Raw genomic sequence first — 12,877 nt, forward strand, 5'->3', positions numbered from 1 at the left:
TCAGAAGGGAAAAGCAGAAAACTTCCCACACAAATTCTTTGCTCAAAATGATTTAGTTTTGGAAAAAAAAAAAAGATTTAGTTTTGTCCCATAGTTCCAGCATGTTCCAGCATGTCTGTAACCCAGTCTGTTCTGTTGCAACTGAATTTTGGAAAGTTCACAAATATTAAGGCCTAATTATTATTTCCTTAAGGTTTACTAAATTAGTAACATTGCAAGCTAATGACTCAATTTTGTTCTAATATCATTGTTCATATTCTTAATACCCATAGATTGTGTCCTGTTATATAACGGTTAATGTAGGAACACTCACAGGGACTAATTGTGGTTCTAATTCTCTATTATTGTTGTTTAGTACTTTAAAATGGGAAAGTGGGAGGCTTCATATGATTTCTGTAATTAATTTTAAAACAACATTTTAAAGAATTTGTTTATGTTGGGAAGAGGGGAAGAAACTTAATGTCTGTTACTTGGAGAGCCTTTTCTTTTCCAGTTTTACCATTAGCTGCTCATAATCACAGTTATTCAGCCAACACTGAGACTCTGCTGCAAGGCTTCCCCCCACTAGAATATTCCAGTTAAAGGAAGTGAGACCTAGTGGAGAGTATTGCTGTGAGAGCTTTGCTAGGTCATAACGTTCCCACATATCCCTCCACACACAAAGGCCCTAACAAGCCAAATTCCAAAACAAAATTGGACTCTAACCACTGCTTTCCAGCTTGGTCTTCATCATCTTGTTCCAACCCACCCTCATCTCTCACTGGGACTAGATTAATGTCAGGTGCCTCCTAATTGGCCCCAGACCTGTCTACATGAAACGGTGAAAAGAAGCCTGTGTTTCTTCTCCTTAAATCCCTCAGAAGCTCTTCACCTGAAAGAAACAGACCCTGCCTGATTTACCCCTGCCACCTCGTCTCTTATCCCTCGGGCTCCCCATGTTCTCGCTCACACCGCCCTCCACCCACATCTTCCCTACCTCAGGGCCTTTGCACATGTTGTTCCTTTCACCCAGAATGCCCTTCCTCAGATTCTGAACTCATGGGCTTCTCCTTTTCCTTTAGGGTTAACAGAAATATCTCCCCTCAGAGAAGTCTTTCTAGGCCCCAGTCTAGCACCCCCTCCTTCCCTGAGTTGTTTCAGTCTCCCTCTTTATTCCCTCATCAAATGTCTCCCCATCAGTTGTTATGACTGCTTGCCTCGTTGGATGTCTGCTCTGGGACACGGGGGACGGGGTATTCTCTATTTATTGCTGGATCCACAGTGTGGAGAACAGTGCAGTTCATGTGGGCTCAGTAAATATCATAGTTGGTTATGCTGAGGGGAAGTGGGAGGGAGCGAATACCTGTAGCTGCTATGTATGTGGATGGGTTTTTCCTGTGTAAGATTATTGGTGACCCTGCAGGACTGTGTGTCTTGTCATGTCCTAAATACTTAATGTTACCGTCATATTTTCTCATCAATTTAATATGGTTTACAGATGATTTGCAAAAGCTGTATTTCTAGTCTCAAACCTGAAAGCCTATAAAGTGTCACGTTGAAATACTTCATTTTCACTCTCTTCTTGCAGAGGAACTTTGTGCTCTAACCCTAACTTAACAATATATATGAGGCTGATATTCAGCCAGAATGCAAAATTAAAATATTTTTAAAATTTCAGCTTATTGGTAATCAGTGCCGGCCGTGACTGTGGCCCCATAAGGATTCTTCTTCCTTCCTTGGGAGGTCCCTGTAGGCACTGCTGGAGTGGGCCAGGGCACTAGGCCTGGGTGCCAACAAGGCAGTGGTGCCCCCTAGAAGGCTCTTGGAACCCTAGGGAGCAAACACTGGAGGCCCGTTTGGCCCCCCATGGCTGTAACCAGCTGCTGATACTTTCTCACAGTCTCCCTCATATGGCTACTTTGGGAACTGCAGCCTCTTCAGTGTATCTTTTCTATTAACATCTCCCGCCATATATACCATTTCTGTTTAATATTCTCTTGTTACTTGATCTTTTTGCACCTTAAACTAGGAATTTCCTATTTTCCCCAAATATTTATAGCATGTTTTCTTTCGTTGTTGTGTGAGTACTCTCTCTCAAGTAAAAAGACTTGAAGTTCTCATGCTGTTGTTTCAATGTGATCTTTCCAGAATCTGGCATTATCACTGTTACTCTTTTCAAACTATAGTAATAATATCTATAGTAATGATATCTATAGTAAAGATTCTCCAACTAGGGTAAGGATGAACTTGATTTTTTAAAATCTAGTGATTTTAATATATGATTTTTTTTTTCTTTCCAACTCACTTCACTCTGTATGACAGATTCTAGGTCTATCCACATCTCTACAAATGACACAGTTTCATTCCTTTTTATGGCTGAGTAATATTCCATTGTATATAAGTCATATCTTCTTTATCCATTTATCTGTCAATAGGCGTTTAGGTTGCTTCTATGTCTTGGCTATTGTAAATAGTGCTGCAATGAACATTGAGTGTATGTCTTTTTGAATTATGGTTTTCTCAAGGTATATATGCCCAGGAGTGGGATTTCTGGATCATATGATACTTCTATTTTTACTTTTTTAAGTGCCTCCATACTCTTCACCATAGTGACTGTATCAATTTACGTTCCCACCAACAGTGTGGGTCCCTTTTCTCCACAATCTCTCCAGCCTTTATTGTTTGTAGACTTTTTTGATGATGGCTATTTTAATGAGTGTGAGGTGGTACCTCATGGCAGTTTTCATTTGTATTTCTCCAATAACTGGCGATGTTGAGCATCTTTTCCTGTGCCTCTTGGCCATCTACATGTCTTCTTTGGAGAACTGTCCATTTAGATCTTCTGCCCATGTTTTGATTGGGTTGTTTTCAGTGCTCTTTGATGACCTGGGGTGGTGGGATAGGAGGCACCCACTCTCTTGGGAGGGAGGCCCAAGAGAAAGGGGATATATGTATACATGTAGTGGATTCACTTCACTGTGCAGCAGAAACTAGCACACCGTTGTAAAGCAATTATACTCTAATTAAGCAAAAGGAAAAAATCTAGTAGTTTTAATGTATCTTCATTTTTAAGAACTTAGCTGACATGGTCAATTGAGAATTGTGGGCAGTATGAACTGATACTTGCCTTTATCTCCAATTTAGGGTGTTCACTATGATGTGTACTTTAGGGTGTTCACTGTGATGAATCTGACATCATTCACTTCCCAAAAAAATAATTTGGATGGGGGGAGCTGATCTTTAACTTTCACTTATTTAGGCTGGCATATTATTTTTTTAACCTCTCTCTTCCTGGTCTTTCCATATAACACAGAGTACGTTTCCTGCTGGGTGGACGTCATGGAGAATTTAAGTTCCTGCCTCCCTCTGGCTATGCCCCTTGCTATGAAGCCTTACTTCCAAAAGAAAAGATGAGATTGGAGCCTGTCAAAGAGTATAAACGTGATGCTGAAGGAATTCGAGATCTGTTGGGTACCACCCAGTTCCTCTCCCAAGCATCTTTCATCCCATGCCCCATAGATACCAGTCAGGTAGGTTCAGGCTGCCAACAGGAGGCATCCCATGGAGATAATGTAATAGGGTTAAATCCTCATTGCTTCTTCACCATTGAACTGTTCTTATCATACATTTTGTAGCATTGTCATGATATGTGAACAACCGTTATTCTTTACATTTCCACCATATGAGACAATTGAAGTCTAAGGATTTTGCAATCCATAAACAAGTTGAGCACTTACTGCACACTAGGCATTGTACCAGGCTCTGTGAGACAAAGACAGAAATGTCTCAAGATTCTCTGGGAATTCTCACCCAAGTTGAAGAGATAAGGAAAAAAAAAGCACAAGTGTAATTTGTTTTTAAGTCTGACTTTCAGGCTGTGATTGACTAAGGAGCACTTAATTTAAACAGATTATCTTATTTAACCAGTAAAACCCAAATACAATAGTCATGTTTGCTAATAGTTTTCCCAATTTTGCTCCTTATCGAAACATCATGGCACTTAAGTTTGACTTTTCAATAATAAGTTGGTTTTTTTAAAAGACTGTCTTTAGTCGAAAGTCAAATAGTGCCTTTCATACATAGCTTAAATATTTTATTGCTACTTTTCTCTGTAGTCTCCTTGTATATCACTGACTTGGTATACTTTTTCTAAAAAAACAAACAAAAAATTCTCTATGAGCTCCCCTCCTCAAACATAATTGGGAATTCTGTAAATAATGGAAACACTAATAGTCATACCAGAGCCAGGGAGGTGACACAAAAGGGAAGCAGGTCAAGGGTGCAGGCCCTCCTGAAGCAGGTGGCGATTTTTTAGCCCTGGCTTACAATCGCCAAGTAAAAGTGTCAAGACAAAGTTAGAGTCTTCCAACTGGTCAGGAGATATTAGAAATCTGAATTTTTATATGAACATTCGCACTTCTTATGAACTGTCAACTAATAAATGAAAATGGTAATAATTGTTTATTGTTGATACTGTAGTAGTAGTCAATTAGAGAAAATAAGGGGGAGAAAAGAGAAATTGAGTCCCCAGTTTGTGACCTCTGTGGGAGAGGAGCAAAGTGCCGGGAAAACATAGAGAAACTTTCCCTGAAGGTCCTGGGGAAGACACTGAGACACTGAGCTAACAACAGAAGGATAAATATTGGGGGAGTTTGTATTAAAACCTTTAGCTTCTCTTCTTTTCACAGCTATTTGTAAGGTCTCTTCAGACAACCATTTTGCCTTTCTGTATTTCTTTTTTCTGGAGATGGTCTTGATCGCTGCCTCTTGTACAGTGTCACGAACCTCCATCCATAGTTCTTGGGGCACTCTGTCTATCAGATCTAATCTCTTGAATCTATTCTCACTTCCAGTGTATAATCATAAGGGATTTGATTTAGGTCATACCTGAATGGTCTAGTGGTTTTCCCTACTTTCTTCAAATTAAGTCTGAATTTTCCAATAAGGCATTCATGATCTGAGCCACAGTCAGCTTCTGGTCTTGTTTTTGATGACTGTATAGAGTTTCTCCATTTTGGGCTGCAAAGAATATAATCACTCTAATTTCGGTATTGACCATCTGGTGATATCCATGTGTAGAATCTTCTGTTGTGTTGTTGGAAGAGGGTGTTTGCTATGATCGGTGAGTTCTCTTGGCAAAACTCTATTAACCTTACAAATAGCTGTGAAAAGAAGAGAAGTGAAAGGCAAAGGAGAAAAGGAAAGATATACTCATTTGAATGCAGAGTTCCAAAGAATAGCAAGGAAAGATAAGAAAGCCTTCCTCAGTAATCAGTGCAGAGAAATAGAGGAAAACAATAGAATGGGAAAGACTAGAGATCTCTTCAAGACAATTATAGATACCAAGGGAATATTTCATGCAAAGATGGGCACAATAAAGGACAGAAATGGTATGGACCTAACAGAAGCAGAAGAGATTAAGAGGTGGCAAGAATACACAGAAGAACTATACAAAAAGATCTTCATGACCCAGATAATCACAATGGTATGATCACTCACCTAGAGCCAGACATCCTGGAATGTGAAGTCAAGTGGGCCTTAGGAAGCATCACTCTGAACAAAGCTAGTGGAGATGATGGAATTCCAATTGAGCTATTTCAAATCTTAAAAGATGATGCTGTGAAAGTGCTGCAATCAATATGCCAACAAATGTGGAAAACTCAGGAGTGGCCACAGGACTGGAAAAGGTCGGTTTTCATTCCAATCCCAAAGAAAGGCAATGCCAAAGAATGCTGAAATTACTGCACAATTGCACTCATCTCACATTCTAGTTAAGTAATGCTCAAAATTCTCCAAGCCAGGCTTCAAAAATACGTGAACCATGAACTTCCAAATGTTCTGGCTGGATTTAGAAAAGGCAGAGGAACCAGAGATCAAATTGCCAACATCTGCTGGATCACCAAAAAAGCAAGAGAGTTCCAGAAAAACATCTACTTCTGCTTTATTGATACACCAAAGCCTTTGACTGTGTGGATCACAACAAACTGTGGGAAATTCTGAAAGAGATGGGAATACCAGACCACCTTACCTGCCTCTTGAGAAATCTGTATGCAGGTCAAGAAGCAACAGTTAGAACTGGACATAGAACAACAGACTGGTTCGAAATCAGGAAAGGAGTACGTCAAGACTGTATTTGTCCCTCTGATTATTTAACTTACATGCAGAGTACATCATGAGAAATGCTGGACTAGATGAAGAACAAGCTGGAATCAAGATTGCCAGATTATCAATAACCTCAGATATGCAAATGACACTACCCTTATGGCAGAAAGTGAAGAATAACTAAAGAGCTTCTTGATGAAAGTGAAAGAGGAGAGTGGAAAAGTTGGCTTAAAGCTCAATATTCAGAAAACGAAGATCATGGCATCTGGTCCCATCACTTCATGGCAAATAGATGGGGAAACAGTGACAGACTTTATTTTTGGGGCTCCAAAATCACTGCAGATGGTGACGCAGCCATGAAATTAAAAGACGCTTGCTCCTTGGAAGAAAAGTTATGACCAACCTAGACAGCATATTAAAAAGAAAAGAAATTACTTTGCCAACCAATGTCCATCTAGTCAAAGCTATGGTTTTTCCAGCAGTCATGTATGGATGTGAGAGTTGGTCTATTAAGAAAGCTGAGTGCTGAAGAATTGATTCTTTTGAACTGTGGTGTTGGAGAAGACTCTTGAGAGTCCCTTGGACTGCAAGAAGATCCAACCAGTCCATCCTAAAGGAGACCAGTCCTGAGTATTCATTGGAAGGACTGATGTTGCAGCTGAAACTCCAATCCTTTGGCCACCTGATGTGAAGAGCTGACTTATTTGAAAAGACCCTGATGCTGGCAAAGATTGAAGGCAGGAGGAGAAGGGGACAACAGAGGATGAGACAGTTGGATGGCATCACCAACTCAATGGACATGCGTTTGGGTAAACTCCGGGAGTCGGTGATGGACAGGGAAGCCTGGCATGCTGCAGTCCATGGGATTACAAAGAGTCAGACACGACTGAGCGACTAAACTGAACTGAACTTGTATTAAAACCAGATCTGGGTAGCAGTTAAAGAGGTATAAACAGATCTTACTTAGCTGCTGCTGCTGCTGCTAAGTTGCGTCAGTCATGTCTGACTCTGTGCGACCCTATAGACGGCAGCCCACCAGGCTCCCCCATCCCTGGGATTCTCCAGTTTTAGCAAGAATCTTGCTAAAATCCAGCCACTGGAGTGGGTTGCTATTTCCTTCTCCAATGCATAAAAGTGAAAAGTGAAAGTGAAGTCACTCAGTCGTGTCCGACTCCTAGTGACCCCATGGACTTCAGCCCACCAGGCTCCTCCGTCCATGGGATTTTCCAGGCAGGAGTACTGGAGTAGGGTGCCGTTGCCTTCTCCCGATCTTACTTAGAAGCTCTTGCAATAGAGGAAAGAGAACTCCATTATAGAGCTGGGGTCAGTTCTGAATACAACACAGACAAGTGGAGATTTACAGCCAAGGAGCAAGGTGGGGGTGGGGGTGGGGGGCGGGCATGTCAGTGATGCAAAAGTAGTTAGTAGAACATTGGGGTTGGGATGGATTCTTACTAAACTGACCTAACAATTCTCTCACTAAAGGCAGGTCTGAGTGATCTGATATCACCTGGGGAAGGATTGGGGATGAATAAATTTGTTCAGACATGGTGGGTGATCAGATATCAAGGGTGTGGGTCAGTAAACTGAATTAGCAAGATTCTTGCTAAAACTGGAATCCTGAAGACAAGGCCCAGGATTGAGCCTAGAGAAAAATAGCTCAGAAGCACCTATCTAGAGATTGGGCCAAGGAGAGAGTCTTTGTCATTTGTCATATGGCGTGGAGGCAGGGAGAGTATACATATTATGTGTATTACAGGGAGTACTAATAAGAGTAAAGGTTGCATATTTAAGGGCACAGAACTGTGAGACAGTGTGACCTTTTGGGAAGAATTTCAGGAGATTTGGAAAGGATGTGTTTTGGGAGGACTGTGATGAGAGGGCTGAAGAATAGCACTATATTCTTGATTAATACATCTAGTCTGTGTCTTAGGAGAGTCAAGGCATACTTGGGGATGCTCAAGAGGAGAGTGTTTTGATATAGTTGTATTATTGTCAGCTCATCACTCTGGTCACAGTGTGAAAAATAGATTGGTGGGAGTTGGCGAGACCAATTGTGCATGGTCTTGTAATGGTCCAGGTAGTAATGGTCCAGGTAGAAAATATCAAGGTTGAGTGATGTGAAGGAGGGGAACCTTCAAAAATATGTTTAGGAAATAAGCATGTTGGATTTTGTGACTGATTAGTTGTGGTTGGTGGGGGGATGAAAGTGGGAGTATAATGCCAAGACAAAAGACACTAAGATGACTTTCAGGTTTAAGGCAATTGTGGACACATTCATTCAACAAAAAAGAGAAGCTAAAAATAAGAAAAAAATTTTAAAGGGAAAATAATGAATTCCGCCTTGAGCAACATACTGAGTTCACTTTGGGGGGAAAATCCTGCAGGCAGTTGGAATAGTGTATCTGAACTGCAAGAGAGACCATGAATGGAGGCTGGATGGTCAGGCGTGACCTGCGGATGGATAAGATCTCTCAAGAAGAGAGCATAGGGAGAGATGGAAAGGGAGAGATGGTCCAGAGGAAGCCAAGAGAGGAAGGAGTCTATAGAAACAGCCCCTCTTGACTGACATGTTGTTCAGTTGCTAAGTTGTGTCCAACTCTGTGACCCCATGAACTGCAGCACACCAGGCTTCCCTGACCTTCACCATCTCCCAGTCTCTGCTCGAACTCATGTCCACTGAGTCGGGAATGCCATCCAACCATCTCATCCTCTGTCACCACCTTCCTCTCTTTCCCTCAATCTTTCCCAGGTCTTTTCCAATGAGTTGGCTCTTCACATCAAGTGGCCAAAGTACTGGAACTTCAGCTTCAGCATCGGTCCTTGCAATGAATATTCAGGGTTGATTTCCTTTAGTGACATGTAGTGAATTCAACTGGGGTGTCTGATCTGCCTAGACTTAATGATGAGATCTTAATAAAATTGATTCTCGTAGTTCTGACTTCTCATTTGTTGTTTCCTTTTAGGTTGTTTTACCACCTCATCTAGAGAAAATACGAGACAGGCTGGCTGAAAACATCCATGAGCTTTGGGGAATGAATAAAATAGAGCTTGGCTGGACTTTTGGCAAGGTATGTGTTTGAGTGACCTGGCTAGAGTGGAGGGTTGGGTAGCCTTTTACCTGGAAGAGTTCTTCAAAGACTCAAATGATAAAAAACAAAAACCTCACGAGCCCAAACCTACTTCTTACTGAGTCCCATCCAGCTCTCACTGTGTCCAGCAGCCTTGCTCACAAGTTTGTTGAACTGTGGTTAGGTGTGCCAGGGAGACAGGCTCTGCACAGGCTGACCATGCAGTTGGCCTCCTCCTTACTCCCAAATGCTGGGTGTTTTCTTCAGGGAATATCGAGTGTGGTCATCCCTCATCTCCTCCTCGAGCGCCCTCACATCTTATTTCTCTTCGGAAAAAGCTGTCCTCTCTGCATGGCTGGTGAAAAGAGGCTGATTCATTGTTGTGAATCAGAATTTGTTTATTGTGGTTTTCAGATGTATGACTAAGATTCATGGATACTCGGAGGAGGTTAAGAAATCTCTTTCACTAGAGAACCTTGTTCAAAGAGGATGTAAATGGACTTTCTTCTGTGAATTGTGTAAGGTCATGTCCAAAGGCAGAAGGATCCATGATTCTAAAGCTTCCTATGAGCCTGACACTCTCAAATTATGTACCATCCAGCTTAGTTACTTAAAGGGTCCCTGCACCCCAGCAGTTATATATTGATACAGCTCATAAATATTCTCTTTATATGTGACCCCCTCTCTGCTAAATGCTCTTGTAATCACAGTTGCAATTCAGCACTTAATTCTTTGATGATTGTATTACTGCCCATAAGACTGTATCCTGTCCCAGCTCACCATGGAACTCCTAAGGTCTAGCCCACAGCCCACCACCTGGTGGACATTCAGCAAGTGTTTGTGAAATAAACGAACGAATGAATGAGTGAGTTACTGTCTGGATCTGCACTGTTTAATACAATAGCTGTGGGCCACATGTGGCTCCTAAGCACTTAAAATGTGACTAGCCTGAATTGACATGTGCTGTAAATAGAAAGTACACGGTGGCTTTTTAAGACTTTCTATGAAAAGCCGATATAAAATGGCTCAGAAATAATTTCTTAATTATTTGTTAAAATGCTAATGTTTTGAGTGTATTAAGTTAAGTAAAATACATTATTAGAATTCATTTCACCTGGTTTTGGCTTTTGCTTTTTGGGGTTTTTTGTTTTGTTTTCTTTGGGGTTTTTTTGTTTTGGTTTGGGGCGGGGGGTGGAGTTTCTGTTGTTGTTGTTTTGCTTTTCTCATGTGGTTCCTAGGAAATTTGAAATTGCAAATGTAGTTCCCATCGGTGGCTGATTCTGTGTTACCATCAGACAGTGCTGGTCCAGAGTCTGTAGTCCTTTATGTTCTGAAGAATGCTACCCTTCAGTGGCACCAGGGTTCTACAAATCTGGGACAGGCAGGAGCATGGTTGCCATGAATAAAAGTGCTTCTCTGGGAAAGTATGTTCTGAATGCAAACACTTGACTAGAAGCAGTGCACAGAACGCAAGCCACCAGCAGCTCGGGGACTGCATGTGTCACTTACTAGAGAGAAGACTGTCTATTTGTCTATCAGCAAATAGCTGTCGTTGTTCTGCCCGACACGAATTGCCTGGGCCATGTCTTAAAGTGTGTCCTTTTCTGTTTCCCCAGGCAGTGCTGGTTGTGAAAACTTAAAATTATATTCTTTCTTATGTTGTCACCTAGATACGGGATGACAATAAAAGACAACACCCCTGCCTTGTTGAGTTTTCAAAGCTGCCCGAAACTGAGAAGAATTATAACCTACAAATGTCAACTGAAACCTTAAAGTGAGTGTTTAATTGAATCTGGATTAAACAGTGAGCAGATGATTTAATGCCTTATAACTAAACTACAAACCTGTTGTCTCTTGCCTCGAAAACATGATGCAGTCTGACAAATTAGCAGGAATGGGGATTATTCATGCCACAAAAGGGTTTAGCATAGTCAGTAATATATCTGCTGTTGTTATTTAGCATATATAGTTCTTTAGAGACCATTTTGGACAAGGAAAATGTAGGCAGAAAAAAGGAAGAGAAACTTGCAAAAGACTGATTGCCTCTTTTGTTGTTTAGTTGCTAAGTCATGTCCAGCTCTGGGATCCCATGGACCATAGCCCGCCATGCTCCTCTGTCCATGGGATTTCCCAGGCAAGAATACTGGAGTGGGCTGCCTTTGCTTCTCCAGGGGAGTTGCCTCTTTTAGTTCATGTATCACTAAGAAAAGAAGATAAGATATACAGTAGATTCTAGGTCATATTGAAATTGGACAACTTAACCTAAGTCTCTGTTCTCTCATCTACAAAGTGAAGATAGTAATAGTTCTTATCTTTTCATAATTGTTGTAATGGTTAAATGAGATGCTGAACATTAAAAAATAAGGATACAGCATTTCTAAAAAATCAATGGGAAAACATAGTTTAATTAACTAACATTCAACTTAAAAATAACTTTTAGCTTCTCTATGATCCCACCCACAGTTTCAACATTGATTCAGATCTTCATTATTTTTTTAGCCCAAGTCTATGTCTCCCTTCTTCAATCCCTTTGTACTTGTTACCTGTGAGCTCTGCCTAGTATTTCTCTGTTCGCTCCTTGTCAGTACAGAACTTTTTAACTTCAGGTTTGCTGGCATAGTGATGCCTTGTCTCACAGGAACCCACGTGAAATGTCTTCCATCATAGCGACCCTCCTCAAGGGTGGGGCTTTGGTACCTCGTGGTGTCCAGCACAGCTCAAGACACTGTGTGCAGGGAGCACCCAGGAAATGCTTGCTGACTTCTGGGTTTGCTATTAGGGTCCCATCTGTCCTCTGGAATCAGAGAATCAGGATACAATCCTAATGCAGAGTCATAAACTAGAAAAGGTCTCCCAGAATGAACAAACTTTTTGTTGCATTTTTATGCTATGCATTCAGGAGTTGGCAAACTAAGATCCACAAGCTTATCTAACCAGCCACCTATTTTGGTTAAAAAAAAATGTTTATTGTAACAAAGGTAGGCTCTTCATATTGTCTTGCATATCGTCTATGACTGTTTCCCCTCTGCAGTGGCAGAGGTGAGTAACTGTAACAGAGACCTAAGGACCACAAAGCCTACACCATTTCCTATCTCACCTCTAAGAAAAGTTTGGCAACCTCTGGTCTAATGAGTGAATATAGTCTGTTTTTATCACTTCTGATGGAGGTGGGGGCTCTCACTGAACTCTACCTTGCCGTTGACCTGTGTTTTCTCTGTCTACTACATCACAGAACTCTCCTGGCCCTGGGGTGCCACATTGCTCATGTTAACCCAGCTGCTGAGGACGATCTCAAGAAGGTCAAATTGCCCAAAAAGTAGGTGATCTTTTAATGGTTGGCAACTTTAATGCTTCGGTCTTAATGTTTAAACTGGGAGGACAGGAGGTCCACGCACAGAGGCAGGGAACTGCCCCAGATACTTCCAGCACCAGGTCAGGCAGTTCCTCCAGGTGCCTAGACTGCATTCAAACCCCAAGCAGAAACCAGCTGAAGTACAGGGTTTCCAGGCCTCCTCTCTTTTTACTCCTTCTGCCTGGACCCACACTACTATCTACTATTGTTAGTTTTGAGCCAGAAGATGCGGCACTCAGAAGGATAAGCTGTCATGGTCTATAAGAATAGCAATTGGCAAGAGAACTTAAATATGTGGTCGGTAGCCACAGCAAAGATTCACTCCTCTGGCATTGGGCCAGCCTTGTAAATCTTGTAGAAATCGGCCTCTCTG

General features: G+C 41.5%; 1 protein-coding gene across 7 annotated transcripts in view; it reads left to right on the top strand.

The window, feature by feature from the left end:
• Nucleotides 1-12,877, top strand: part of RYR3 (ryanodine receptor 3) — a 565,051-nt gene that overhangs the window by 341,084 nt on the left and 211,090 nt on the right. For all 7 annotated transcript variants that reach the window (XR_015135045.1, XR_015135046.1, XM_086322065.1 and 4 more), the window contains exons 20-23: nt 3,293-3,509; nt 9,048-9,152; nt 10,823-10,926; nt 12,385-12,468. Coding sequence is in view for 5 of the 7 variants with exons in the window: in XM_086322065.1 (XP_086178191.1) it covers nt 3,293-3,509; nt 9,048-9,152; nt 10,823-10,926; nt 12,385-12,468 (510 nt within the window). In the remaining 2 variants the exon portion in view is untranslated. The remainder of the gene's footprint in view (nt 1-3,292; nt 3,510-9,047; nt 9,153-10,822; nt 10,927-12,384; nt 12,469-12,877) is intronic.

The sequence above is a fragment of the Bos grunniens genome, chromosome 10 (assembly GCF_055505025.1).
Source record: "Bos grunniens cultivar Pamir isolate PY7600 chromosome 10, Bosgru_T2T1.0, whole genome shotgun sequence".
Lineage (NCBI taxonomy): Eukaryota > Metazoa > Chordata > Mammalia > Artiodactyla > Bovidae > Bos > Bos grunniens.